This window comes from Tachypleus tridentatus, chromosome 13 (assembly GCF_004210375.1).
Source record: "Tachypleus tridentatus isolate NWPU-2018 chromosome 13, ASM421037v1, whole genome shotgun sequence".
Lineage (NCBI taxonomy): Eukaryota > Metazoa > Arthropoda > Merostomata > Xiphosura > Limulidae > Tachypleus > Tachypleus tridentatus.
The window spans coordinates 100,605,961-100,633,815 of NC_134837.1; the positions used below are offsets into that span (position 1 = coordinate 100,605,961).

The 27,855-nt window shown below is 31.1% G+C and overlaps 1 protein-coding gene across 6 annotated transcripts in view; it reads left to right on the forward strand.

The window, feature by feature from the left end:
* The window catches only part of LOC143236602 (plexin-A2-like), a 226,557-nt gene that overhangs the window by 182,856 nt on the left and 15,846 nt on the right, over window positions 1–27,855 (forward strand). For 5 of the 6 annotated variants that reach the window (XM_076474908.1, XM_076474912.1, XM_076474910.1 and 2 more), the window contains 14 exons: window positions 10,766–10,866; window positions 12,461–12,590; window positions 15,114–15,276; window positions 15,548–15,641; window positions 16,964–17,078; window positions 17,908–18,039; window positions 19,020–19,127; window positions 21,410–21,503; window positions 21,650–21,831; window positions 23,001–23,179; window positions 24,955–25,087; window positions 25,437–25,573; window positions 26,273–26,807; window positions 27,502–27,678. In XM_076474908.1, the coding sequence (XP_076331023.1) occupies window positions 10,766–10,866; window positions 12,461–12,590; window positions 15,114–15,276; window positions 15,548–15,641; window positions 16,964–17,078; window positions 17,908–18,039; window positions 19,020–19,127; window positions 21,410–21,503; window positions 21,650–21,831; window positions 23,001–23,179; window positions 24,955–25,087; window positions 25,437–25,573; window positions 26,273–26,807; window positions 27,502–27,678 (2,280 nt within the window). Of the gene's footprint in view, window positions 1–7,114; window positions 7,679–10,765; window positions 10,867–12,460; window positions 12,591–15,113; window positions 15,277–15,547; window positions 15,642–16,963; window positions 17,079–17,907; window positions 18,040–19,019; window positions 19,128–21,409; window positions 21,504–21,649; window positions 21,832–23,000; window positions 23,180–24,954; window positions 25,088–25,436; window positions 25,574–26,272; window positions 26,808–27,501; window positions 27,679–27,855 lie in introns of those variants that run through there. The other variant, XM_076474913.1, reaches the window with a different exon arrangement.

A 27,855-nucleotide genomic window follows, 5' to 3' on the forward strand; every position in this document is an offset into this window, starting at 1 on the left:
CTCGACATCACTGAAATAGTGAGATTGACAGTCACATTATAACACCCCCACGGCTGAAAGGGCGAGCATGTTTGGTGCGACGGGAATTCAAACCCGCGACCCTCAGATTACGAGTCGAGAGCCTTAACCACCTGGCCATGCCGGGCCCACAGTTTGAGAGATGAGGGTTGTTAGAAGTCTGTCGCACACCTAACGCAACGTTCAGGTTAAATGCTTAAGTTCTCAATTATCGACGTTCTGGTCCACAGTTTTTACTCCATCTGGTTTATTTGAATTGTTTTAAAAAAGTATTTATTTTAATTAGTTTTTTTTACATTTAGAATCCTTCTCTCTTTTCTATTTGGGGACGCTAGGACAAATTTCCAACGTCGCTTTATTTACGTGTCTTACTGTTGTCCGTGGAATAAATATTACAATTTACAGGACTGTTTCAACATGACAAGCTTTAATGCTGAACTGCTAAACAGTCTTAGGCATTCAGTAGCATAGCTTTAGGGTGATCATGTGGCAATGAATGTTATACGTGATTCACAATAATATGTAAATTGCATATGTAAAGGTAAACTCAGATCCACAATTATGAACTGAACAATGTAGGTAGGTTACAGCTCAGTCGAGAATTAACTTCAGCTGTCAAAAACATATACACTGTTGTCAACTGTGTAAAACTTATAGCTTGATACAAATCAGTCCAAGATAGAACTTATTGTACTAAATGAAATACACATGCATATACATACAATATATATATATATATATACACACACAATAGCGAAGCTGTTGTTAGATCCCTCTCACACAAAACATGCTCGCCCTTTCAGCCATGGTGGTTTTATAATGTTATGGTTATTACCACTATTCGTTCGTAAAAGAGTAGCCTAACAGTTGGCGGTGGGTGGTGATGACTATCTGCCTTCCCTCTAGTCTTACACTGCTAAGTTAGGAACAGCTAGCGCAGATACCACTATTGTAATGTTGCGTGAAATCCACAAAACAAACAAGCTACCATCAAATGTAAGTTAAATAAGATTTGGCACAAATATGTAGACAAATTTTGGTTAACTACCAATCAGGGAGCTAAAATAATTTAGTTTTTAAATTATTTATATTTTCTCAATGCATTTTATAAAATAATATACACGTGTCGTTGTCCTGTATTCATTGTTTCTGCATGTGACACTCACCCGTTGTTAACTGTTCGTTAGTAGTACAGGGTGTTCGGAAAGTCACTGTACACTTATATATTTATTAACAGCCATGTTTCAATATACAATACAGGAGGTAAATATGAATAACAATTATAAACAATGTTGAAAGTGACCCCCGTTGGCATCAATACAGGCCTGGATCCTTCTTATTTTGTTTCTAAACACCGCTATCGGTTGCTGGCTTGAAATAGACTGAATAAAATAGGATTACAAAACTGCACAGTGACTTTCCGAACACTCTGTATATCATAATGATGATTACCCTCTTCTAATTATTTGTATGTGTCATAGTGGCATCTGTATTTTGCTAGTTGGGTGTATCACGGTGCTACCCCGCTGGTACAGTGGTAAGTCTACGGATTTACCACGGTAACACCAAGGGATCGATTCCCCTCGGTGGACTCAGCAGATAACCCGATGTGGCTTTGTTATAAGGAAAACACGCTTGTCACGGTATCACTTCTTAGCTTTTATGTATTATAGTACTCGTATTGTCGATCGCTGAGTTTTTCTTAAGAAATCCAACCTTTAGTTCTAATAATAGTTTTAAGATTTGCGTCATACCCGATATTTTAATGATCTGCAAAAACAAGCCACTTCAATCACGCTTGGGTTTCTGATTCAATTAAATGTGAGATTGATTTTACACGTGCTGATTCACCAATCACCGTTATCAGAAACTACTACTGATTAGTATCTTTATAGACAAAAATGAAAATTTTTACATCATCAATATTTCTACTACTCGTAATTACTGTATCGGTAAAGGATTTTTCCGATACTCTAATGAACTTCGTGAATTTTTGTACAAAGATTTTGTACTTGTGTGTGTGTTTTTTATAGTTTTGTAGTATCGTTAAAACCTTCGCGTGTTACTTGATATATGCCATATATTATAGCAGGGTACTTTAATTTTAGAACACGATTGGATCTGAGATCAAATCGCAAATTTTTTATGCCTGCGTTGCACCAGAGATATGGATCAACTAAATGACAAACTATTTTTCGATGCTACCTTTGTCTGGTTAATGTAACTTGTTGCAAGTTCTATTGTTTGCGCTAAAGAGAACGTAGACTAAATTGGAAAGTAATATCCTTAACCACATATTGATGAAAGATTTATTTTGTACAATGTCTCCATAAATCATCGAGCTATATAATCAGAAAGATAAAACGTTTCATGTATTTTTTCCCTTCTAATTTAACAAGTGCTATTTTTGAACCTAAAATGTGTGTTATCTCTTCTTAAACAAAATAGGCTAATCTGATTTCTATATAATGTGAACACTCGTCTCAGCTGATATTGAAGGATAAATAGAAATGCTAATATAAGCTACTGATTCTGTTAAAACATTTAATCAGGGGTAAATCTGATTAATCTGTCTCTGTGTATAGAATTCCTTATTTACGTTTAATCTCGAGGACAGGCTCATGATTTAGTTATGCAAGGATATGGGAGACAGTTACCGAGTTTGTTGTCGTTATTATGTTTCAACATTATATGCGTTTTGTGTTCAGGATTACCCAAAGGGTAATTTATTGGCGTCAGTGATGAATGCAAGCGCTAATAGTGCGTGGCTATGTAGTGGAGATATTACTTGTATTTTATTTATAGAAAATATTTTAACCATCAACAGTTTAATAACCTAATTTTGCTTATGAAATCTAAAACTTGAAACTATAATTTGAAAACATTTCGTATATTATTGTCAAATAATGAAATGAAAAGGCTTAGAGAAGCGGGGTGCCTGGGCAACCAGGAAACAACTCTGGATACCTTACATTATTCTTGTTTTTTTCGATGTTTCAATCTGTCTTTGTGAGCTTACCTGTCTTGTTGCAGTATTACGTATAGAGTATGGTTTACTACATTCAATCTCGTAATTCCACACATACAAAAAAAAAACCGTAACAAAACATAATAACCTTTCACATACAATTAATTCTGTTTTATTAGTTGTAAGAGGATATGTAGATGATAATCTGTAAAAGTACTGAGAGTAAGTAGATGTGAAACAGCGAGTAACGGTTAGCAGTATTGATGAGAAATAGAAGTTACCTGTTGTTCTGTCAACCTTCGTGTCTTGTACTCTAACAACGAGGTTACCATAGCAACGGAACTGGTTATCGCGTCAGGAAACTGCTACTGTCAGTATTACACGGTGTTTGATGTCGAATACTTTTTTAAACTATAATTTGTTAAGTAATAGAAAGATGTAGCCAAGAACTTGCCCAAAAGATTGTTCGTTAATGGCTCACAAATGAATATTATATCATCATATTATAAATCACGGTGTGTTGGAGATTGTAGGTTTATTTTATCAGCGGTTAAGTAACACTGATATTTACTGCGCAGCCACAAAGCTAATACCTTACCAACTATGATGTCCTACACGTTAATAAAACAAATGAGGTATGCTAATCCCCACGAACTTATCCTGTGTAATTTGTAGCCTGTATTGTTGCCTGCAATACTACACATCCTAATTGTGTGAGAACTAAGACTGCCATGAAAACGTTTAATTAAGTACTCAGAAATATTTGATTCTGAGTACTCGTCCCGCCTTTTCTCCGCATAGAAAATACAGCTTTTAAGTTTATAAACATATTTCAGTAAGAGACAGAGTTATTTGAAATTAATATAAACAGGACTACGTTGATTACAACATAAAGTACTTTCAAAGTAGCGTATTTGATAGCATTTATTGTAACTGTCTCGTGAAATATCCCGTACCTTCAATCATTCAGCATAAAGACTATCATAATAAATGATACAGTGAAACATAAGCTGAACGATTCGCTAATTAAAGTACACATTATTCGAAGAGGGTGTTTGTTATCATATGAACAAGGTTCCCGGGGCTTAAAGCTTGAAAGGAAACAACGAACCAGCTCGAGTTTTACATTCTCTAAGGCTTTGCCGAAACTCTTTCCACAAAGAGACTTAAATTAGTTTACTTGTAGCATCTCTGTGGGAAGTATTATGTATATTGAATCAACACGTTCATGCTCTTTGAGTTGAGTAAGGGGAGCAGGTTACAATAACTTTTCTGTGTTTAATTTTTTGTAATGTTTTGTAAGATCGAAGAAGCCAAATATTGATTATACAAAATTAAGATTTGTAACAAGTGTTATAAAGGCTACAATTTATCGCATATATCTTTACAAATTTGACGGCCCGAGATGGCCAGGTGATTAAAGGTAATCGACTCGTAATCCGAGGGTCGCGGATTCGAATCCCCGTCACAATAAACGTGCTCGCCTTTTCAGCCGTGGAGGCGTTATAATGTGACGATCAATTTCACTATTCGTTGATACAAGAGTAGCCCAAGAGTTGGCGGTGGGTGGTGACGACTAGTTGTCTTCCCTCTAGTCTTACACTGATAAATTATGGACGACAAGAGCAGACAGCCCTCGTGTTGCTTTGCGCGAAATTAGAAGAAAAAAAACTTTCTTTTTTTTCTTTACTTGTTCTGAATTCAGTGTTTCAATAGCCGTAGGAAGGTTCCAGCCGTAGCATTCATTGTTTATCTGTCATTGGCTAGTAATTCCCATTTCATCCGTGCTTAGGATTTTTATAGGAACAACACATTCTTGTAAGACATCTAACTTCAAGCTGTAATGATAACAGCGTTTACACTACAATTATTGTTCTTTTAAAATCACTACTAGTTATTAATAATATTTGTTGATACTATTGTTTTGATTATTATTATTTTAGTTTTAATGAAATAAAAAGGAGAAGAAATTCAAAGTTTTTACTCTGGCATTTACAGACATTCTCAGTTTTAATAATTACTACACATAATACGAGTGTTCTATAACATCTGTATAACGTCATAATACGAGTATTCAGTAGTAACATCTGTATAACGTCATAATACGAGTATTCAGTAGTAACATCTGTATAACGTCATAATACGAGTATTCAGTAGTAACATCTGTATAACGTTTCCTCAGGGGTATTAATGGGTTTCAGTAATCGCTGTCTTTCCGTGCCTGTTTTTATAGCAAAAGATGAAAATGTTTATTATAGCGCGAATTTTTTTGCATCTTTTGTGTATCTCGAAATATTGATAATGGATAGTGATAATCCTTGCTCTGTAGTAAATATGTGAACGCTATTTGTTGAGTAGCTCGAAACGAATAGGAATTTTGGAAGATAACAGTTTAAAACATATTTATTCTACTATTTGGGTTTGGGATACCGGAGATTAGTACAGTTGACTACTTTGGTTGAGTCATCATTCGAATACCACCGAAGCAGTTGTAAAATTATAGTTTTTGGTTTTAGCTTTAAAAATAACAATTTAGAAACAGATTCCGGATCTCCGATCTGAAGGTAATCCGGCAGTTGTAGGTATCAAGTGTTGATATTTGTGTCTGTTGTGACAATCCAATTTTAGACGTTATTATTCGTAGGGCTAACTTTCTGTACAACCATCAGGAAGATCCGCCGAAGCGACAGTTGGTAAACCACATTTAATCCGCAATTTCGTCACCAGCGGCAAAATACATTATAAGCTTAAATTATATATGGATACTAAGTAAAACAAGCCTACGACCATTGCATATACAGAAACCACTAGTTTCTATCATTTCCTAGTGTTAAACAGCTCTGAACGCAATGAACCTTGTTGGTTTTTAACGAGTATGCTGTATTTCAATTCTCCACCTTATTTTACGCTCGGGCAGTTTTAAATTGAAGACGCCGTTGAGATATGATAACAAATACCATAACTAGTCATAGCTATCTCAACAGTCAGATGTTACCAATGCGAGAGAGATGCTCACCTGACAAGCAACATCTGTTACACTACTGGCTGTCATGGCAACTAAACTAAGGCTATGGTAAAGCTTACCTTGTTTTTTATTTCTTTTATTTTTTCGTGTTTAGGTACCATATCAATATGCTGATAATGGTCGAATGAAGATAAGTTTCACAAGGAAGTATTCGGGATAAATACTTTTAATATTCTTGTTTTGATTTGTTGTATGTTTATTTTTGTCCGTTTATAAAGTTAGTGTCATTAAGTCGTCCCCTAATAGGTCAGTTATTTATATCAATTCTTTTGATAGATTGTTAGGTAGTTAAACAATGAAATATTATCAAGACATTTCTAATTAAAGTAACTCGGAAGAGTTCAGAGGAAATTTCATTATGACGTTATATTTACATCAGTATTGTTAAAATTACTTGGAACGATAAAGCGATGTTTTAAGTTGAATGGAAGATAGTTTGCATGTGTAATTAAGAACTATCTCAAACTAGGAATAATATTTGATTCAATAGTCTCATTTGTACTGACGTAAAGATCAGTTAATGTAATTGGTGACAGCAACTATAATAGTAAATTAGCTCACGTCTCTTAATGGAAAGTAAATGACCAAAGATGATTGAGGTAAAAACGTGTTTAAGAAATTAATTGTAACATTAACCTCTATCATGAAAATCAAGAAGCCAAACAAACAGTAAGAATGATAAAAAATTAATTACGGGTCTAACAAGGTAACGTTTTTAACAAACATAAATAGCCTAAAAAAGCTAAAGAAACACTAGATAGCTGTAATTTGGGTTTAGCAAATAAACCAATCTCAACAGTGTAGGTAGTGCAAAAATATTGTTACGTATTATAATTTATTTCGGACTAGTCTCCTATTTACATGCGTGCCATTTTTCCGCTGAAACGCGGATTTCCGCGGTTTTCAAACGGCCAACGATCACCCACGAGATTCGTGTAAATTCGAGGAGAAAATATGAGCGATTTGGGGACCGGGTAGGTGGTTTTTGAGGAGAAATCGTATTTTGTCAATGTTTATTGCAGAAAAAAAAAATCTGACCGCCATCTTGGAGGCAGTCTCGTTTCGTCTCGTTGCAGGTCTCGTGATCTGGTATCGTGTGCATACCAAGCGATAAAATATTCTCTACGCTCCAAAGAAACAACAGCGATTGAAATGTTTAAAAGGAAAGATGTTCATTTTGATCCTGTAGGCAAGAGAATGTGTAAGGACATTAGATCAGCAGCTTCAAAGTATAACTCAAAGCTGAGGGAGAATCAGAAGAAAAGGGCAGAAAGGCTTGAGGCCTATGGTTCTGTGAAATCTGGCCCAGCCACCTTGGCTAAAGAAAAAGTCCAGAAAGCCGCAGAGGCACAGAGAGCTGCCCATTCAGAGAAGGAGAGAAAAAAAGCTCGGAAGAAAGCACTGGAAACCCTTGTCTCGAAAAAGAGGAAAGTAGCCAAGATTGATTAAAGGAAATTAAGTGATTTGAAATTTGACTGTAATTTATGCAGCAGAGCAGAAGTTGATATCAGTGACTGAAAAACATTTTATTATTATCTGCAGCATACAGTGCCAGTGGTTTATTTTAAAGCATATCATTAATTTTATTTTGAAGCAATGCCAAAGCTTTCCTTGATTTGCTGTTTCAGTTTGTATTGTGAAAGAATGAAAAATATACTGATATTGAGGTACCAGTAATTTACTGACAAGATGGTATAGATGAACAAGTTTTACTGTAGGTAGTCATGTAGAGTAATTTTAAGTAAATTGAAATTTTAATGGAATACATGCAGCAGAGCAGTAGTTGTTGATGTCAGTGACTGTACAAAATTTAATTTCTGAGGCATATCACTGATATCAGCAGTTTAATATTGAACCATATCAGTAGTTGAATTTTTAAGCAATGTCATAGCTTTCCTTCATATGCTGTTTTAGTTTGTATTGTCAATTTGTGAAAGAATGGAAAATTCACTGACATTAAGGTACCAGTAGTATAATGACAAGATTGCATAGATGAACAATTTGAACTGTAGGTAGTCATGATTAGTCAAAAGAGTAATTTTATGTGATTTGAAAATTGTATGGAATATATGCAGCAGAGAAGTAGTTATTGGCAATGACTGTAAAACATTTAATTGGCAGCATACCAGTAGTTGATGTTATTGATGACAAAAAGGATAATAATGAAATGATTTGTATTTGAAATATTTACTGAGTTATTTTGGCTTTATTAACTCATATTACTAATATATTTTGATTTAGAAAAAAATAAACTGAATAAATAGCAAATAAACAATCTTAAATTTCAGTTATTTACTTTTTATTTTATTTGTTAATTTTAGATATTTTGATATATCTTCTAAAAAATGAATGCAAATTAAAAGAATAAATCAATCTGCTAAAAACTGTAAATGAAAGTTATAGTTTTTATTAGTTTGATTTAGTCTTTTAATTTCCTTTTGTTATTTTATATGATATATATTGTGTACTTTTCCAACATTGCAATGTCAAAAAACATAAAGAAATTATGTCCCAGATTACACCAAATAGCATCCATTTTTTAAAAATTTCCCGGGGGGGCATACCCCCGGACATCCTAGACAGGCGCGGCTGCGCCGCGCTATGGCGCCAGGCAAAATACCCTTTCCTCTTTTTCATAAATGTCGTTGGCATGCCTGTATTTATTATGTTACGTACTTTATGTATTACTATTTCAATTGTACCTCGTTGGAATAGCGGTAACTCTACGGGTATGTGTGTATTTTCTTATAGCAAAGCTACATTGGGGTATCTGCTAGTAAGTCTACAGATTTACAACGATAAAATCAGGGACTCGATTCCCATCGGTGGAAACACCAGATACCCCGATGTGACTTTGCTATAAGAACACACACACACTTAACACAAATATATTTAAATATACGTCACTTGCATTAAAATACTATACTGAAACAAAGGTAAGTATTAAAATAAACGTACAACGGTAAATCCGTTACAGTATGTCAAACATTGGTTGCTCTGCATATGAATCTCTTTGTTACAGCATTCCTAATAATAATAAAACACGAGTTACGCAACACAGTGCAATATATATTGGAGTTAATCCCACTAATCACAGGTGGCGTTTCATTTGTACCTTACAAATAAAATTACTTTATTCAATTTTTTTTGTTAGATTTTTTTTTACATTTAGAGTTATGAACTGGTAAGAGAGAAAAACAAACATAAAATTATTGAGTAAGAGCAGAAACGTCACCCTACGGGTGGCTGTTTGTGCTAGTAATTATTAATAGTATTCATACTTTATTACAAAAATAAAATAGGAAAAGTGAACATTTTCTGAAAAGGCCCGACATGGCCAAGGGTGTTAAGGCGTGCGACTCGTAATCTGAGGATTGCGGGTTCGCATCCCCCGTCGCGCCAAACATGCTCGCCTTTTCAGCCGTGGGGGCGTTATAATGTTACGGTCAATCGCACTATTCGTTTGTAAAAGAGTAGCCCAAGAGTTGGCCAAGGATTTTTCTTAAGTGTTTATGTGTTTGTTTTGAATTTCGCGCAAAGCTAGCCGCCCCTAATTTAGGAGTGTAAGACTAGAGGGAAGGCAACTAGTTATCGCCAACTCTTGGGCTACTTTTTTACCAACGAATAGTGAGATTGATCGCAACATTATAACGCCCACGGCTGAAAGGGCAAGCATGTTTGGTGCGACAGGGATTCGAACCCGCGACCCTCAGATTACGAGTCGAATGCCTTAACCTACCTGGCCATGCTGGGCCCCTTTTCTGATAAGTAATGCACGGGAAAAGTGTTCGGATTGTGCTAATATAAACTGCAATGTTGTATATGTTAAAAGTGGTATGCTTTATTAAATAAATAACAATTTTTATAAGAACTTCATTTTTATTATATATTTACAAATTATATAAATAAAGATGTAATGAAACCCTCGTGTGCAGCCCTAGTGAAAGTCATGCTCTTAATATGAGGAAAGTACTTTTATTTAACTTTGTTTTCTGTGTTAAAGAAATTGTTGTTGAATATATCATAGTTACTTTTCTAATTATCTGAATCTTAAGATGTGAAGTTTTATGGATTTTCATTTGTTTCTGGTGTCATTGAAATAATGGTGCCACACTGTATTTATTATTTCAGTCACCTACATAGATACATATATAAAATCTACATCCATTATGATAAGATAATGCAAATTTTGCTTCTCATTGGTAGTGATTAGTATAAAATCAAGTCAGTAAGTTGAGAGTTATAAGACATTATTGTTATATATGTGGTAAAATTCACCTTCAGTGATAATTATAATGCCTGAAAGTTTTTAATAACCTTTAAGGTATTCCTTAATACATATAAGGTATTCTTTAATAGCATAATACACAAACAGAAACATATCTGGCTTTCACTAGTACTAGGATGATTCACTGTTGTAGTTGTTAAAAATGAAAGGTGACAAACATAATGTTAGATTTTTTTTTTTTGATATATGTAGAATTCTTTAGTTTTGGTTCAACTTACTCTAAATTAACACCAACAAGTTGCTGGCATTATAAAAGAATCAAGATATTACTAGCTTCTTGACAGAAAAGTATGACACAATACTATACCCCAAGGCAATGGAAAGGTATACCTTTTTTCATCAGATGTAAATAATAATGAAAAATGAACTTTTAAACTATGTTTTGTTTGGAAATCTCCATTTTGCAGTGTTTCATGATATACTTATTATAGTGTCATTAAAGCTAATTCTTTTTCTTACTTTACAGCTTTCCATGGTAAAGGTACAAGATTGTAAGATGTACAATAATTGCCGAACATGTCTTGGCGCCCAGGATCCTTACTGTGGATGGTGCTCTTTAGAAAACAAGTAGATCGACTTTACCATAATAAATACTGTTTTGTTCTTTACTGCCCATATATACAACAGGTTTTTCAATAAGAAGAAACATAATAGCATCTTGCTTCATGCCACATATTCAATGAAAAGCCTTATTGGCAGTAGCATGCTGCTCATAAAATCCACAGTCTCTATGTTATTATATTTATTGTTATTGGAAACCCTTAGTATATGGCTAGTAAAGAAAAATTTGTAAAAATATTATCATTAGTTTTATTGTGAAGTAAAATCACAAAATCAGTAAATAATGCTTAGCCAACATAAGGCATTGTATATCATGTGAATTTATAGGTTAGCTTTTATGAAAAGGTTAAATAAAAGCCAGCTTATAAATTATCATCTGCTATCCATAGTGATCAAGGTGTTTCAGTCATGTAAAGTGATAAAGACTTTTTGATATTCATGAATTAGACTTTTTGCTTCAATATATACATTACTATGAAGAGATGGTGTCAGTGGATTAGTCTATATTTAGTGGATTAAATTATTAAAACTTTGTATTTAACACAGTATGATAATTCAAATGTTAAGATAAACACATTTAAAGCAAAGAAAGAGAAGTTGTGATTTATCTATATAGTTTAATGGGTAAATTTTATTAAATAACATTAATTGCATAGTACTGTTTTGATAACTTTGATAAGCACTATCTCCATAGGCCTGAACTAGCAAATTGTTTTTCTAACTTATGAGATTGATTTTAACTATTATACATTCAATGTGTATTAGGTTTAAGCACATTTCACTTTTTAAATACATTAATCTGTAATTGTTGTATTAGGTAGTAACACAGAGCCATAGGAGGAAGTAAGGCCAATCAGATTTGGTTTAACCTTTTCTCCATTGCATGGATAACTACAACTTATGTATTAAGACTTTTACTTTAATACATTACACTGTGTATGTAGTATTTGTAGTTAAAATTGCTCAAGATTCAATGTTATAGCATTAAAATTTCAAAAATTTTCAAGTGGCAAATCCCCTTAAAATGGAAATTGCTTCCTATAGCAGTATAACATTAACATAACTGTTATGACTGTAACTTGGATTTTTGTTATTTAGTTTGCTTTATTTTTCATTTGAATTTATATTATTCTTTATGTTTCAATATTTGAACATTCTTCTCTGTTTTATTTTGATAAGATACTAGTCAGTAAACAAATTAAGTTATTGAATGTAGTGACAAAACTTTTATAAAGATGTTTATACATCATTAATTTTGTTTCATTTTACAAACAGTTTCTGCAATGCCTGTTAGATTGTTAGCAAGAAAACAAACTATTTTGTCAGAAGAAACTAAGTTTCAAAGGTCTCTTTACAAGTAGCAATAAACATCTGATGAACCAAAATTGCTTCATACACTACCATTAAAATTATAAACCTTAAATTTGAGTCAGGTTGCAAGAGTTTTTATAAAGTACGTTTTCACTAACATTGTGTAATATTGCCTCTAATAATCTCTAAGTTTGATATCTAGTGATCATTCTTTGGCATGTTCACTTATTTATACTTATCGTAAGGTTTTGATGTCATAGTTATAAGTTTTTCTTTTTTTTAAATTCAGATGTAGTTTACGAAGCGATTGTGCTCAAGCTGCAGAAGATCCACTTTACTGGTTATCCTACAAAAGTGGCAAATGTACAACTATAACCAATGTTAACCCTCCACAGATTCAGAGGACAACAGCTCGTATAGTATGTATTATTCTTGGCTTTGGTTTGTTTCATCATAATCTCTTGATATTATTTTATGTGTTTTTTGTCTATTTAATTTCCTCCTGAACTTTGTTCTTTATTTTAAAAATGTATTATAATCAATGGTTATATGGCTTTTTGTTTTGTATAAATTTTATAATGTTTAACATTGGCATAAGGTGTAGCTAGTGAAAGAGATTGCTCATGAAGTATTGTTATTCTTTCTATAATTTGAATTTTTCTTTTCTGCCAAATCCAGCTGTCATCTATAACTTTTGGGTTACCTTTCTCACTTTTAATTTTGTTTCTTTTAAAACATTTTCTATAGATTTCATGTAATATGGGTATGATTAGAGCTTACTTTTTAGTCCTTCTGTCTAACACTTGAGTGCATGACTGAACACAAGGTTACAGGAAGTATTTTTCATTTCAGCCATTATGAAAATGTTTAGAGATATTGCTACTTCTTGCATTTTTGTGGGATCACTGACTATTATGTAGTTAAACATCAGGTTATAGAAAGTGAGTAGCATTGAAAAAGTTTTTAGTGTTTAATCACTTACTAGATGTCTTGTTTCAATGGTTTCAGGTTTTCGTTATTAAAATTTTTGTCTGTGTCAAAAACATTCATTGAACCCTAAACTCATCAAAAAGCACAGTACAATATTATATCATACCAGCTTATCATGAACATATATGGATATATATATATATAGAGAGAGAGAACGTGTGTGTGTTTTCATATAGCAAAGCAACATCGGGCTATCTGTTGAGTCCACCGAGGGGAATTGAACCCCTGATATAGAGAAAGTAACTTATAAATGTATTAAAAACGACAATGTCCTTAGAGCTTCTATCATTTAGTTCTAAAGTATAGATATTGATGGTAGGGTGTATCTTCCAGGTTTATACTTTTTATTATAGTTGAAACAGGACTATTTTAAACCTGTAATAGATAATATGATTTTGTACTTACCTTTCATATTATGATAGAACATTTTTGTGTGATCACTATTTTATTAAACATACATAATTCTAACATGCTCAGTTATGGACATAGTGTGTGTTTCCTTCTACTATTTCTTCGTCATTAAACTCAAGTACCCATTGTATTCATATTTTAATCAATATTTTGAATAAATGTTTAATGTTTAAACTTTAAAATCATTATATGAATAAGTTTCTTTAATTTTATTACTACCATAGTTTATATTAATATAATTATTATAAAGTTAAATATTTAAATTTTAAGCATTCAAATAAACATACTTGTTGCTTTTATAGACTGGATATAATTATTTTTGTTTCACTTGAATCACGTGAAGGTTAATCTTATTGCCACAGAGTTGCCAAGTTCTAAAAATAAAGGGCTTGTCCTCACAGAGCAATAGGGAAAAGATCCTATAATTATTGCAGTTTAGAATCATTAGGACTAATGATGTGGACATAATAGTAATAGAGAGCTAACAAGAGATTACTGTAATAGAACTATTTGAATCTAACAAAAGAAGTAGAGATTAGTTTTTCAGGTGGAACAGTAATATGTAATCATACTTTTAAAGAGATTTATCTTTCATGTATCAACTTCTCTGTATTGATCCTTTTTTGTGGTGGAACTGTTAGAGTAATCTTTGTGTCTGTTGAAGGCCATAAATTAGAATATTGCACTTAAGTGTATGCAGTATGTTTTAGGTTGTCATATCCTTTAAGTATTTAATATCTAGAACAACATTATTTTAAATGTTCATGTGAGCTAATGGTTTAAAATTTGTTTCTTTTATAGTTGTACCAAAAATGGTAATTTATCATTATTTTTAGAATGGGTAATAAGTTGTACTTGCTTTAAATTTGGTGGAATGTTTACAAGTTTGAAGAACTTATTTTGTTAAATTCACAAACTTTTATTTAAGTACAATACTCTTTTGTAAAAGGGAAGTTTACAATTGCCCAAAACTGATCATCATTAGTTATGTCACATTTTAATATATAGTAATATTCAAGCAAATTTAATTTATATAATTATCACCAGATGATACCACAGGAATAAAATTCCATATAAAATATAGATCATATACATTATTACTGAAGAATAATTTGACATTCCTTCTTGAAAGTTTCTTTATTTTTTAACATTTAAGATGTAAATGGATCTTTTAAGAAAATATTTAGAATACCTTTACGAGTTATGTTATTATCAATGAATGAAAATACGCTTTCATAATAGCTTAAGAGCAATATGAAATGAGTAGTTCTTGCAACAGTTGTGTAAAAATAAAAAAAGCAATACTTTTACTTTTTTTAACTTGATAACGACTGTGGATAGATTATAGTTCTGACTCCCAGTAGTAAAGAAAATGGTTTATATTTTATCTAAGTTGGTTCTTTCCTCCTTGTAATTTATAATTTAAGTGTGTTTTCTGTCTTTATCTAGAAGAACATAGAATATGTTTAGTGTAAAGTATTGAATCAACAAAGAATAACTATTTTATTTAGTGTAATATATACATATATGTTTATTTCTAGCTTACACTAGTTATAGATAACTTACCTGTGCTGGAGGGACAGTTATTGTGTGCCTTCACAGCATATAGGAAAACACTAGTCTCCAATGCTTCTCGTTCATCTAATGGGGTGATATGTGCTACGCCACATACTGACTCACTGCCATCTATTCCTTTAGGTGAACGTAAGTAACATTATGATTAATTGATGTTATGTTAATTTCTTAAATCTTTTCAGTAATTAATTTGTTCCACCACTATAAAGCACTATTATGTAACCAAGTGAGACTCGGTTATATTTGTAAATGGTGAAAAAGATCAAAATGGGATATTTTTGTTTTCCAAAAATTCTGTGCATGAAAAGTTAATATTTTTTAATTCATTGTAACTTGTATGCAATTAAAGTCATGTAATATTATTTATTTTCCTCAAGTATTTTAATATATGGTTCTATAGATCACTTTACTGCTAAGCTATCTGTAAGAATGAAGACTGGTCCAGACTTTGTAGCCACAAACTTCACTTTCTACGACTGCAGTACATATAGCTCGTAAGCTGATTCTTGTAATTTGCTAATTCAAATAGCTGCCACATTAAATTTAATTTTTAATCATTATGATTATTATTTAAGGAAAAAACATTCTTAATTTAGCTTTTACATTAATTATATTAACTTTGATTCTTTATTCTGAAATATAATAAGGTTCTTTGTAATATTAAACTCTTATTGGGTTACAGTGGTGTGGTATGTTTGAAAATTTGAAATTGTTTTGGAAAGTCAAATTATTTCAAAAACACAAGGACTAATATATATATATATATATATATGTGTGTGTGTGTGTGTGTGTGTGTGTGTGTATTTAATTGAACAAAAACAAGCCAAACAAAAATCAAACCAAAGATGCTGCATGAATTAAAAGGATTCCAAGGTTACAGGCTATAATGTGATATAAAATATGTCCTGGGTTTTTAAGGTGACTATAAAAGTAGGATCCACATTGCGGTGGGAACATACCATCTATTGGTCTTAGCCTCTGTTTCTCAGTTTCAAATAAAGAAATTCATAAAAATAAAATAATAAAAAAATAGAAATTACAAGAGCATTAAGTTTATAAGTGGTGGTCGGGAGTTAGTTTAAATAACATAGTTTAGATTTCACACTAGTATAATTTGTCTACTGTGGCACTAATTAGTGATTCACTACTATAATGGGGGCTGGAATGCCAACCTCAGGAGGTAAGTTTTTCTTACTTTCCCCTAGTGGTAGTACCTTATTTTATTTTCTTCTTCTTTAACTTTAGAGAACAGTTACTTTCCTACAACTGTTTGCAGGAAATCAAGAATGATATAGATGTGGGATGTGATGTTATGGGCTTGAGCACCCACTTTTCGCTTTCCAAATTTTGGTTTTATTATTTTTATGAATTTCTTTATATTAGACTGGTTCTTTATATTAGACTGGTAAATGGAGGTTAAAAATGATAGATTGTGTATCCTCACCACAATATGAGTCTTGCTTCTATAGTCACTTCCAAAACCCAGGATACATTTCATATCCCACATTATATCCTGTATCTTTTAATTTATGCAGCATTTTTGGTTTGATTTTTGTTTGGGCTTATTCATTTAAATGTCATTTGTCATAGATTTGGATTTACTGTTTTTAACTCAATCCTTTCTTTTGATTTTTTTTAGCTTAACAGAAATCTGTGCTTACCTAAACTTCCATTGTCTGTCAAAATATGAAGCATGTTCACCAAAAATAAAACCACTTTATTATGCTTATATAAAACTATGGTTGCGAATTTATGGTTATTTGTAACATTTTGAAGCATTTCCTTTAAACATTAGCATTTTGGCTATTCAAAACAGATGCACCAAGTGTGTATCCAGTCGTTTTCCTTGTGATTGGTGTGTAGGAGGACACAGATGTACTCATGACACAGGCGAAAACTGTCGCAATGACATCCTGGTCACAGGGATTGCAGTAAGTTGATAATTTGAAATTATTTAAACCACAGTATTGTGTAAGTAATGTTTCTCTTAATAGTTTCCATAAAACGTAAAAGTTTCATGTATTGATATTTTATAGATTTTGTTGTTACTAATGTCATCTCTAACAGCATCTTTGTCTCTTTGAACATCTTTTCTCAAACAATTTCATAGAATCCAGAGAAATTTGATGAAAAGCTTGAATGTCATCCAAAGGCCAAACATTTTTTTATTACTTTTTCCAAAGGTCATTGTTTTTCTAAAAGTTGAAAAATGTTTGGAATAATAAAATAGTAGTACTGTGTATATTAAGTTTTGTGCTGATGTTGTTTGTTATAAGAGCAGCAACTAACTCTAAAAACATATAGAATAAAATTTTGTGCTTTAATTACTCATTATCGTTTCTTTCTTCATTGTGTTGCAAAGTGATCTGATAGTAATTACATGTATTATATAAACATCGTGGTCCAGTGTGGAAAGGAGGGTAACTAAACTAAATCTTTTCCAGTTACTAATATAATTTTTATTAAGGTAAAAATATATATTTGTTTCACCAAAAATACTGAAAAGAGTAAATTGGAACTCTCTTTTTAATTATTGTTGAAAATTTTAGATAAAGCGGTGAGGAAAAAAAAACAAAAGTACTATGACAAGTTTTCAGTTCCAGAAGATCCATTGTTCTTAAAAATGTGTTTATGGAGGGGGGATGAAATTAGTTTATATTAATTAAACAATAGTGAAAGGTGAGTTGATACATATTATTTATTGATATATAAAAATGTTTATTATGATAAATTATTTTGTAATTTTTGTTATTTTTTAAGAGTATTGGTCCTAGTATCCGGTCAGGTCCTGGATTTTGTCCAATGATTAATATTACAGCAGGTAGCTCTACTGAAATCCTTGTACCCATGGGCATTGAAAAGGCTATTCAAGCACGAGTGGAGAACACACAGGTAATGGTGCATATGCAATCTTTGTAATTATTGTGTTTTCTTTCATATTAAGGATAAAATTGTGAAATATTTTAAAATATCAAAATTATTTTTTATTTTGTATCAGATGCTTAAAAAATCTCATGGAATAAAACGTTTTAAAGAATGCTGCATTGAAAGGTCTTTTGTGAGTGTGAAACATTCACAGAGAGACCCTGAACCTGAAACAGTTGGGGAGCTTGAAAAAGGGTTAAAAGTTTAAAAAAATCAAGGAAAAATTGCAGACCTCCCTTTTATCTTAAAATTTTCAGACAGTCTATACTTTTAGCTATACCAGTAATTAGTATATTTTAATGTAATCTCAGTTAGTTACTTTGTTATTTTATTTGGTAATAATTATATAATTTGCTACATTTGATGAAAGGCAAAACAAGATATTATTTTTGGAATAAAAGTACTAAATTGTACTCTCTTTCATCAGATTACAACATCCTTGTTTCAAAATTTTTCTGTAGTAATAAGAAGTAAACGTTTTCCAAAATCTTTCATTGAAAGCAAGATTACAACCTAAGTAGTGTTAGTTAGTTAAAGTTATAAAGTAAGGTTGAAATATCAATGTAGCATACTTGTACATGTGTAAATCTGGAATTTTGGTTGGAAAGGATTTTTGGGTGGGAGAAATTTGAAACAAATATAGCCACCTTGAAACTTCACATGATTACTTTGCAATAGATTATAAATGTTTTATTCTTTTAACATTTTATTTTGTTTAAAAACTAACTCAAATGTTTTAAAGTTTGATAATAATTTGTTTTAGTGCTGATTTGCCAAAATCATTATATTTCCACAGAAAGATTGTTTATATGTTTATAGTTTTAGTTATTTTTGTTTTCAAATAGATAATTTTCAAATTATTTAGGATTTCTTTTGCATTATAGGATAATAACATATACATGTAGCATTCATTTTAGCAAATATTTTGTACTCTTCCTTATTCACAGCCGTTTCTTCCATCTACAAGATTTGTGTGCCAATTTAATATTGAAGGAAGAGTGAGACAAGTCACTGCACAGCTCTTGTCAGACACTATCTATTGCAGTGAGTTAAATGTAAGTGTTGTACAATAAGAAATTCTCATAGATTGAAAATTATCTTATAAAAGGCTCATGGAGGATTCATAAGTAGAAAAAATTAATCAAATTTCCACTGTAATTAAGTTTTTTTATACTTACCATACCATAACATAACCACTTTACTGTTTTTCTCATTGAGCAGAAAAAAAGTTAGGCGTAAGGTACTCCAAGTTTGTTTGTTTTTTTAGTCTGTATTAAAATAAACCAGTAAAATTTCAAATATTAAACATAGTTTTACCCATAGAACTTCCTGATCTCTTCTGATTAGACTACAATAAACAAATCATAATGCTTTGTTGATCTAGCCAGAGGTAATTTTAGACTCTGGCACATAGATCATGTGCCCAAATTCTGTTTAGCAATGCCACAAATCTTCAGTTAGTATCTGCAAAAATCAGAATAGAAAACCATGATCAATATCATACTTTACACAAACACACAGATTATCTACACTCTGTTCTCTATGGAAAAGGAAACCTATATTTTAATGCTATAAGTATGTAAAGTTAGCTCTGACCAATCATGGAGGAGAAATATATGGGGAGTATGCTAAATCCAGAGGTACCATTAGGTACTTAAAAGAAGAAAACAGTTCCACATGTTTTTGAATATGTAGACATTTTGCTTTTTGGAGGATGATCATTAGTTGTACATTTTTATATTCTTATAATTTTTAAGAGCAAAACTTAATATTATAACTTGTTATTACTTTCTCTGAAGGACATTAACTTTTGTTTGATTGAAATAAAATAAAAACATTTTGGAATCCTTTATGATCATCAAGGTAAGATTATAAAGCAAGATCTTTCCTTCTCAACTATTTTTGACTTAAAATAATTTTGCTTGGTAACCTTACTTTATAATTTGTTATCTAGCTACTGAGTAGGATTTTAAATCAGATAATACATGGTAATTATTTCCTTCTTGTAGTTCTCAAGATTAAACCTTTTATATAAAGACAATAATAAGGAAATATAAAGAGCAAGAAGAAATGTATTATTAAAGATGTAGCCATTTCATTTTTCCCAGATTTTAAAAAGCTTTTAATATTGTGCATATCAATTTTACTTGTTTTGTAGAGAAGTTAGAGAGATCAGTTTTTACAAGTATTTTTATATTAATTTTTTGTGAGATTTGCCTATGAACAAGGCTAATTATAAGAATTATTTGTTATCTTTACACAAGCTACTATCGTTTCTTGATAAATTATATTTTGTTACAATATATTCAGATTGTGCAGGTCAGTGTAACTAAAAATATTTTTAGGATTCTCTTTCAATCAACATACAACATTCAGAGGCATCAGAACTAGGTGTTGTAGGGGTACTGTGGCACCTTTACATTTACATATTTGACTTAGGTAGTAACTGTAAATTATATTATTATATTAATTTTCTAGTGGAGCATGCCTTTAGACCCCCATAGTTGAGTTGTTGGTGGCAGTTGCTTTTAGTACCTCCTTATATTTTTCATTGTATAATCTGCATGTATAACCAAGCACCCCATTTTGCAACTTCTTTCTGAATCACTGACATTTATTTTAAAAACCCATGATGGTGCAGAAGTAATCAAACCTCTTGAAAATTCTGGTTCGTTTCAAAATTCTACAGATAATTCAGAATTTTAAAAACCCATTGTTCAATTTAAAGTTATAAAGGTATCTTATATCTCTTGAATATATTGATTCATTCCATTTATAGACTTGTTTCAGAACTCTTTGAAAAACCTAGTTTATTTTAAAGTTATTAAAACTTATTGTTAGTATTATTTTGCATTCTGCAGATACTAACTTAGCTTTGAAAGTAACTAATGTGAATCTTGATGAAAGGTATTGTTAATATTCTAACTTTTTAGAAGATCACTAACAAAAATTCTTTGGACTTGTATAAAGGTTAATTTAAAGATTCATGAAACAATGATAATAGCTCTTGTTAACATTCCCAAAGTTTCCCTAGAATTGTAGTAAGAGGGAATATTGTGAGTATTTGTTGCAGTATTTACTGGCATAGTTAACTTATAAGAATCCTAAAGACTAGAATATTTTTCTGAATGACTTATTTTATTAATATTTAAATAAGTATTTGAAATAAACATGTATATTAGTATGGTGAATAATTTTACCTTTATAAAATGTGTGAAAATGTTCTGAGAAACAAATAAATTGATAAATTCACGTGAAATGTTTACATACACATAATGAAATGTAGTTTTCCTCCTAGAATTGGCAAGAATGTTTAGTTTTTGTTTTTTATCATCAGTTCACTTACAGCACTCAAGCTCCCAATGTATCTGCTACTTTTGCTGTCATTTGGGAGGGCAACAAACCTTTAGATAACCCAGAAAACATGCATGGTGAGTAATCAACTTTTATTGTCTTTCTCCATTGTTTACTTTGATTTCATTTCTATAGTTTAATTCTCTGAAGACATATGAAATAACATGTTAATCAGTAGTATTAGATATCAAAAGTTAATATGTCTTTTCCTTGGATTTTTCAGTGCTGGTGTACCGATGTCAGGGGATGGCTACCAATTGTGGAATGTGTTTGGAGCTTCCAGAGAAATATCATTGTGGTTGGTGTCAAACTTCTAGATCCTGTCAGGTAGAAGAGCAGTGTAAGGAAGGGAAGATCTCTTGGTTGGATAAATACCAGTCTTGTCCCAACCCACAAATTACATCAGTGAGTGTAATTAAATAAATGAGCAAATATAACAATTCAGTGTCAATTTAAAGTGCTTCTTTTTTATTTTTCTGGTCAGTCCTTTAATTGAGATTATTGTGTTATAACTATTTTCCCTACCTTAAAGGCTAGACATAGCCTAGTGGTTATGAATTTGAGTTATGACTTGTGGGCTGTTGTCAAAAAATCTTCTCTGCACTTTGAAACCATGGATTCACTGTATAAGTGATGAAAAATCCCACCATTAAGTCAAACAACAGTAGTCTAAGAGTTAGTAGTGACATTTCTTTTCGTCTTTAAATCCAGATTTAGTGACAACTATGTGTTAAAAACAAAAGAACAAATCTTTCCATTTTAAACTTAAAAGTAACTCACTTTGGTCAATCCTAATCCAACTCAGAAGTATATGGTAGTGATGCAGTTTGCTAATTGTTGTTATAATTCATGCATTTAGTAAAACATTGTCATCACCAATCATGTTTCATCATATATGATTAATAGCTTGTTCTTCATACGTTTCATTAACATGGTACTAACTTAAAGTAAACTTAAACAAAGTTGAAGTAATTAAAAAAGCAAAAAAATCTTTATTGTTCTGCTCATAAATCTAGGGTAATTTTTTTCACCAAGTACACAAGTCAATTAGCTAAATTAATTTTTCCAAACTTTCTAGAATAAGTTTATTTCAACTGAATTATATGAAGTAAATTGTCATGAGAAACTTGTTTATAAGTCAGAGGCTAAATAATCATATTTTATTTATGCAAGTAAATTTATTCATTTTATTTTAATTATCACCTGTGTGTGTAATATGTAGTAACCTTCAGGTGAATTACTGGTTAAGTTAATTAACTTGCTGTCTAATTTATAGGTTAATATAGGGGAAATGAGAATTTTGACATAGGATTAATGATCCATTAAACATTAGGGTACCTACTTTATTTTACTAAATATAAACTCAACTTGGTTATTGCAAGTACTTTTACCTTTCTATCAAAAAATAGATAAAAGTATAAGTTGTTTTGTAAAAAAAAGATTTAAATATCAAGAAATCTATTTAAAATATTCACATGGTAAGTGTGTTTAAAAGAGTCCTTTATTTTTATGGTGCTTTATCAAAGCTAACATTTCCCTGAGAGTTGTGATTTATGAGCACATGTTTTCCATAGATCTATCCCACTTCTGGACCAATAGAAGGTGGTACCAACATCACAATTGAAGGAATTAACCTAGGGAGGGTTTTTGAAGATATAGCTAATGGTGTAACAGTCAAAGTGTTCGACAACAAGCATGGCAGAATTGACATTCCTTGCAAGTCTCATCGAGAACTCTATGTGAAAACCAGGAGGTTAGTTGGATGGCTTAAACTGAACACTTGGATGTCTTAGAATGTTTAGATGGAAATGTATTAGATTGATGGTGAAAATACCATAATATTAATCAGATGTTTGAAATTAGGTAAAAACTTTGTTGGACACTTACAAATGTAATTGGATGCTATGTGCTTGTAGCAATCATGTGTATGCTTTAAAAGGTATCGTTATACTTACATTAAATTTAGGACAGGATGCTACTAAAGGACTCCTTTGTTTTTTTTACCATTAAACTGAGAGCAGGTTGTTAGGAAAGGAGATCTTTGGTTTTATTATAATTTAAAAACTGAGGACATGCTATTATTAAATGAGATGTTTGACCTCCTTACCTCAAATAAAGGACAAGCTGTTAATAAAGTAGATCTTTGGTTAACTTTATCTTTTTTTAATAGTTTTTATTTTTCAAGTTTTCATGGCATGCACTTGTGATAAATTATGTCAACCTGAGAATATTCTTTATTTTTTACAGATTTGTGTGAGTAAACTACAAATTTAATTGGATATTGTATTCTTTAGTAGGAAATGTGCATATGTTAAAGCTACATAGTTATACGTCTTCTACTTGGAATTAGTGTGGATATGCACCATATTTAAATGTTATATTCAGATTCTTAAAATCTGGACCAATCTACGTTGATTAGATTTAGTTTAATTAATTAAACTGAGATCAGTTTAGTATCTTGTAACTACTTGTATGAATGTGGAAAGTACAGACCAAATGGTCTACAGTCTTTTAAGTCTAATAAGTAATGAAAAAAACATTTCAATGCTTTATGATAGTTGTAAAATACTGTACAAATCTTTTACTTTCAGCAGACTTAACAAATTGGTCTGACTGTTGAACTCAATGAAACCAGTATGGAGATAACCCTGTGTGTTTAACATGAAGTATATTGTATACCTATGATAATTACCTACTGTGATAGCTTTATAAATATGCATATTAAGTTGAAACAGTATTGACTGATTAGATTTTAGTTTTTAGTACTCCATTTCTTTAGCTTTATCTGGATACACTCAGTTTCATTAATTAATTATCAACAAGTTAACTGTTGTATTTATTTTATACAGTCTATAACAATTTAGTCATAAAAGTAGGTCCCCTGCTAGGACAGCAGTAAATCTACAGAATTACAACACTAATATCAGGAGTTCGGTTCTCCTCCGTAGACACAGCAGATAGCCCAATGTGGCTTTTCTATAAGAAAACACACACGTAAAAGTAGTGCATATGTTGCTGTATTAGATCTGATTTTTCTTTTTTCAGTTTAGCTACAGCTGACTTTGTTTGGTCGATATTTAAATGCAGTCTAATTCTTCTTTATATTAGATTGATTGTAAGATTAGCTGTAATTATGATTTTACTGTAATTCTAAAGCATGTACTAAAACATTTACCTGATTTTTGAACATGAACTTTTTGTTGTTTTTTTTGCTGTTATACAGAATTGAATCTTTAATCCTGTGATGAAATCTTCATCTCACAGAAAACGTTTATTTTCATAACAAATTAATGATGTATTATGACTTCAGATTGCAGGTTGTGTGGACATACTTGTTCATTTTATTGAGAGTTATATACATCAACTCTTTTATAATTGGTAAAACTACCTTACTCAAATTATGTATTAATTTAAATTGCTTAAAGTATTTTAATTGGCCTTAAAATAGAAATGCTTAACATCTATTTAAAAAGTTGCAACCAGTAGTTTTAATCATAGGAAGTAACATAAAACTTCTCTTCCATTCAGGATTGTCTGTGAAGTAGGAAGCCCTCAAGATAAAACTTCTCACACATTAAGTACAGCATCGATCTTAGGTCCTGTAGTCGTGAAAATTCAAAATGATCACACAGCTACATCTTCAAATAACTATGAATTTGTTGTGAGTTTTATTTTAGTTAGAATCTTCCTCTTAATGATTAAAATTATCTCCAATAAAAATCTTTCCAAGATCATAAACTGTTAAATGGATTTAACAAGTCATGGTTGCATATCGTATAAAGTACTTCATTCTCATGATAATTATTTTTCATCTGATGTTTGCTTTGAATATTATGAAAAAACAATCTATGATAAAAGATTACTTTTTAGCCAAGATTTAGATATTTGCCACCATTTACCTTTTTTTCATATCTGATTTCATTTTAGATATTAGAGATTGTACTTTTCATTAATTTTGCATAAAACGAATATTTAAATGAAACTATTGCCTTCTCATTATCATTTTGTAGAATCCAGAAATTAAATCTATCAACCCGAGTAAAGGACCAAAATCAGGTGGAACTCTACTAAAAATTTGGGGAATCCACATGAATGCAGGTAGCAGTGCTGAAGCCACTGTTGGCCCTCTTAAATGTGGAATCATTAAGTAAGTGCCTGTTCATTTCATCAAATTATATAGGTCTTAGAATAGTAGTATTCAGCTTTGGTAAATAAGAGGTTTTTATGGTTTCATGTGATGTTACTACTATTGATGAATTTGAGGTATTGTTACATATAGTACGTTAGACTTAGACAGTTAGTGTTTTTTTTATTCAAGTGTCTGATCAGAGGGATAAGTACATGAGTTTCCTGAAATTACTGTTGCAACCACAAGAAGCAATATTCACAAAAGATCGTTTAACACTGCATTTTGTTTGAACGAGTGCATGAGAATTGCTTATATTTTGTGCATGTTTTCATTCATGGTTAATCTGTTTTCTGTTCTTTTAAATATTACTGTCTTTGTTACTGACCCCTCATTAAGAAATAATTTAGAAATAACATATGTGGTAGGAACATGTTAGCTCTACACAAGCAAGCTAAGAAAATAGGATTGGCAATAATACCATGTTTACATGATCCCTATGCTTTTTGTATCTATTCATACATTATAATAATTATTTTAAAGTATTTTCTCATACTAGTTTAATCTCAACAAGTGTATGAGACTTAAAATAAGTGCACTGTTATTGAAGTAGTTTGTCAGTTAGAGGTTAATTATGAATGACATTTTAATGTTGTATGCTAAGTTTACTGTATAGTTCACTATGAGTCTACCTAATTCTCTCCATGTTATTTTTTACAGAAGAGAAAAAAACTTAATTCATTGCATCACCCCAGCATCTGATAAGATTGGGCAGAAGAAGGTCAGAGTAAAATTTGATAAAGGATTGCGTAGCTTTGATGGTTACCAGTTTTTATATATGGAGGACCCTACAGTAAGTCATGTGGAGACAGGATCTACTGGTTATAAAGGTCCCCGAGGTATTCCTAGTGGAGGAATAACCATTAGGGCATATGGAAATAACCTCAACACTGTTCGGGAACCACAAATTTATGTGGAAATCAATGGTTATCTCTTTATGGGTAAATGTGTTGCATTTTCAGCAGAAAGTATCAGTTGTAAAAGTCCAGCTGTGCCTAGTGATCAGTTACATTTCAACGGAGAGGAACCACTTGAATTTCACTATGGTTTCTTGATGGACAACGTAGAATCTCTAAAAAATTTGAGTTATCGTCCAGGATTTGCTAAATTCCAGATGTATCCTGTTCCAGTGTACCACAAGTTTTCAGAAAAAAATAATGTCAAATTTTATAAGAGTGATTACTTAACAATTAATGTAAGTATTGAGTGCATTAAAGGAACTTGTGGAGAAAAAATGAACAAACCTTCTTTGCATGGCTCTTAAATCTATACTAGCCAGTATTCTTATAACTAAGTTTTAGGTATCATACACATGTATCTATTTTTAAGTTATAATTGTTAGTTGATGAATTTATACTTATAAAATCACAACCTCATGAATGTTATCTAGACATCAGTAACCAATTTGTTTTAATTTTTGTCATTTACTGGAAAACTTCAAATTTTGCTTTTAATAACAAGAAAATTAGAGATATCTAAAGAAATTTGAAAAATATTGAGTAACTTTAATATTTAAACTAATTTATGATGTATAAGTGATTTTACTATTGAATATGACCATGTTGCCAAACCCATGAAAATATCAAAACTTATTGCGTTTTTTTGTTTTTGTTTTAAAGGAATTGTCATAAAAGTAATGAGTAAAAACATTTTTATATCTTCATCTAGATTTATGTGACAAATTTAAGGACACAATTCTGGTATTTAGTTTTCTTTTCAGGAGTGTATTTTTTATTAAGTTAGTTCTACTCGTATTCACTGTTTTTATTCATTAACTAAAACTCAAAATAAAATTTTGCTATAAATTTGAAAAATATTTTCTTTATATAAAATTACCGTACAAAATTAACATTGGTTGGAGTTATATTTGCTATTAATTAATATTTTAGGGTAAACATTTGGACAGAGCTTCACAGGACACAGATGTAAAAGTCCGCATTGGCACAAGATTTTGTAATGTGACATCTCTCTCTCGATCTCAATTAACTTGCCGTCCTCCAAGTTCTCAACCTCCAGAACGTGATTCTGATGGAAATCCTAATCCCCACAGTATTCCTCAAGTTGTAGTAAGTAGTTCTAGTGCTTTAATAACATGACTCCTGTAATTTAGTCTTCTGTAAAGTATGTAGAAATAACTTTAAATTGTGTATGCTGTTTACTTTTAATGTTCATAAATTTTTTGTAACATCTTAAATACTTTTATCATCTAATTCATTATGTATTCATACATTTTTATTTCAGTA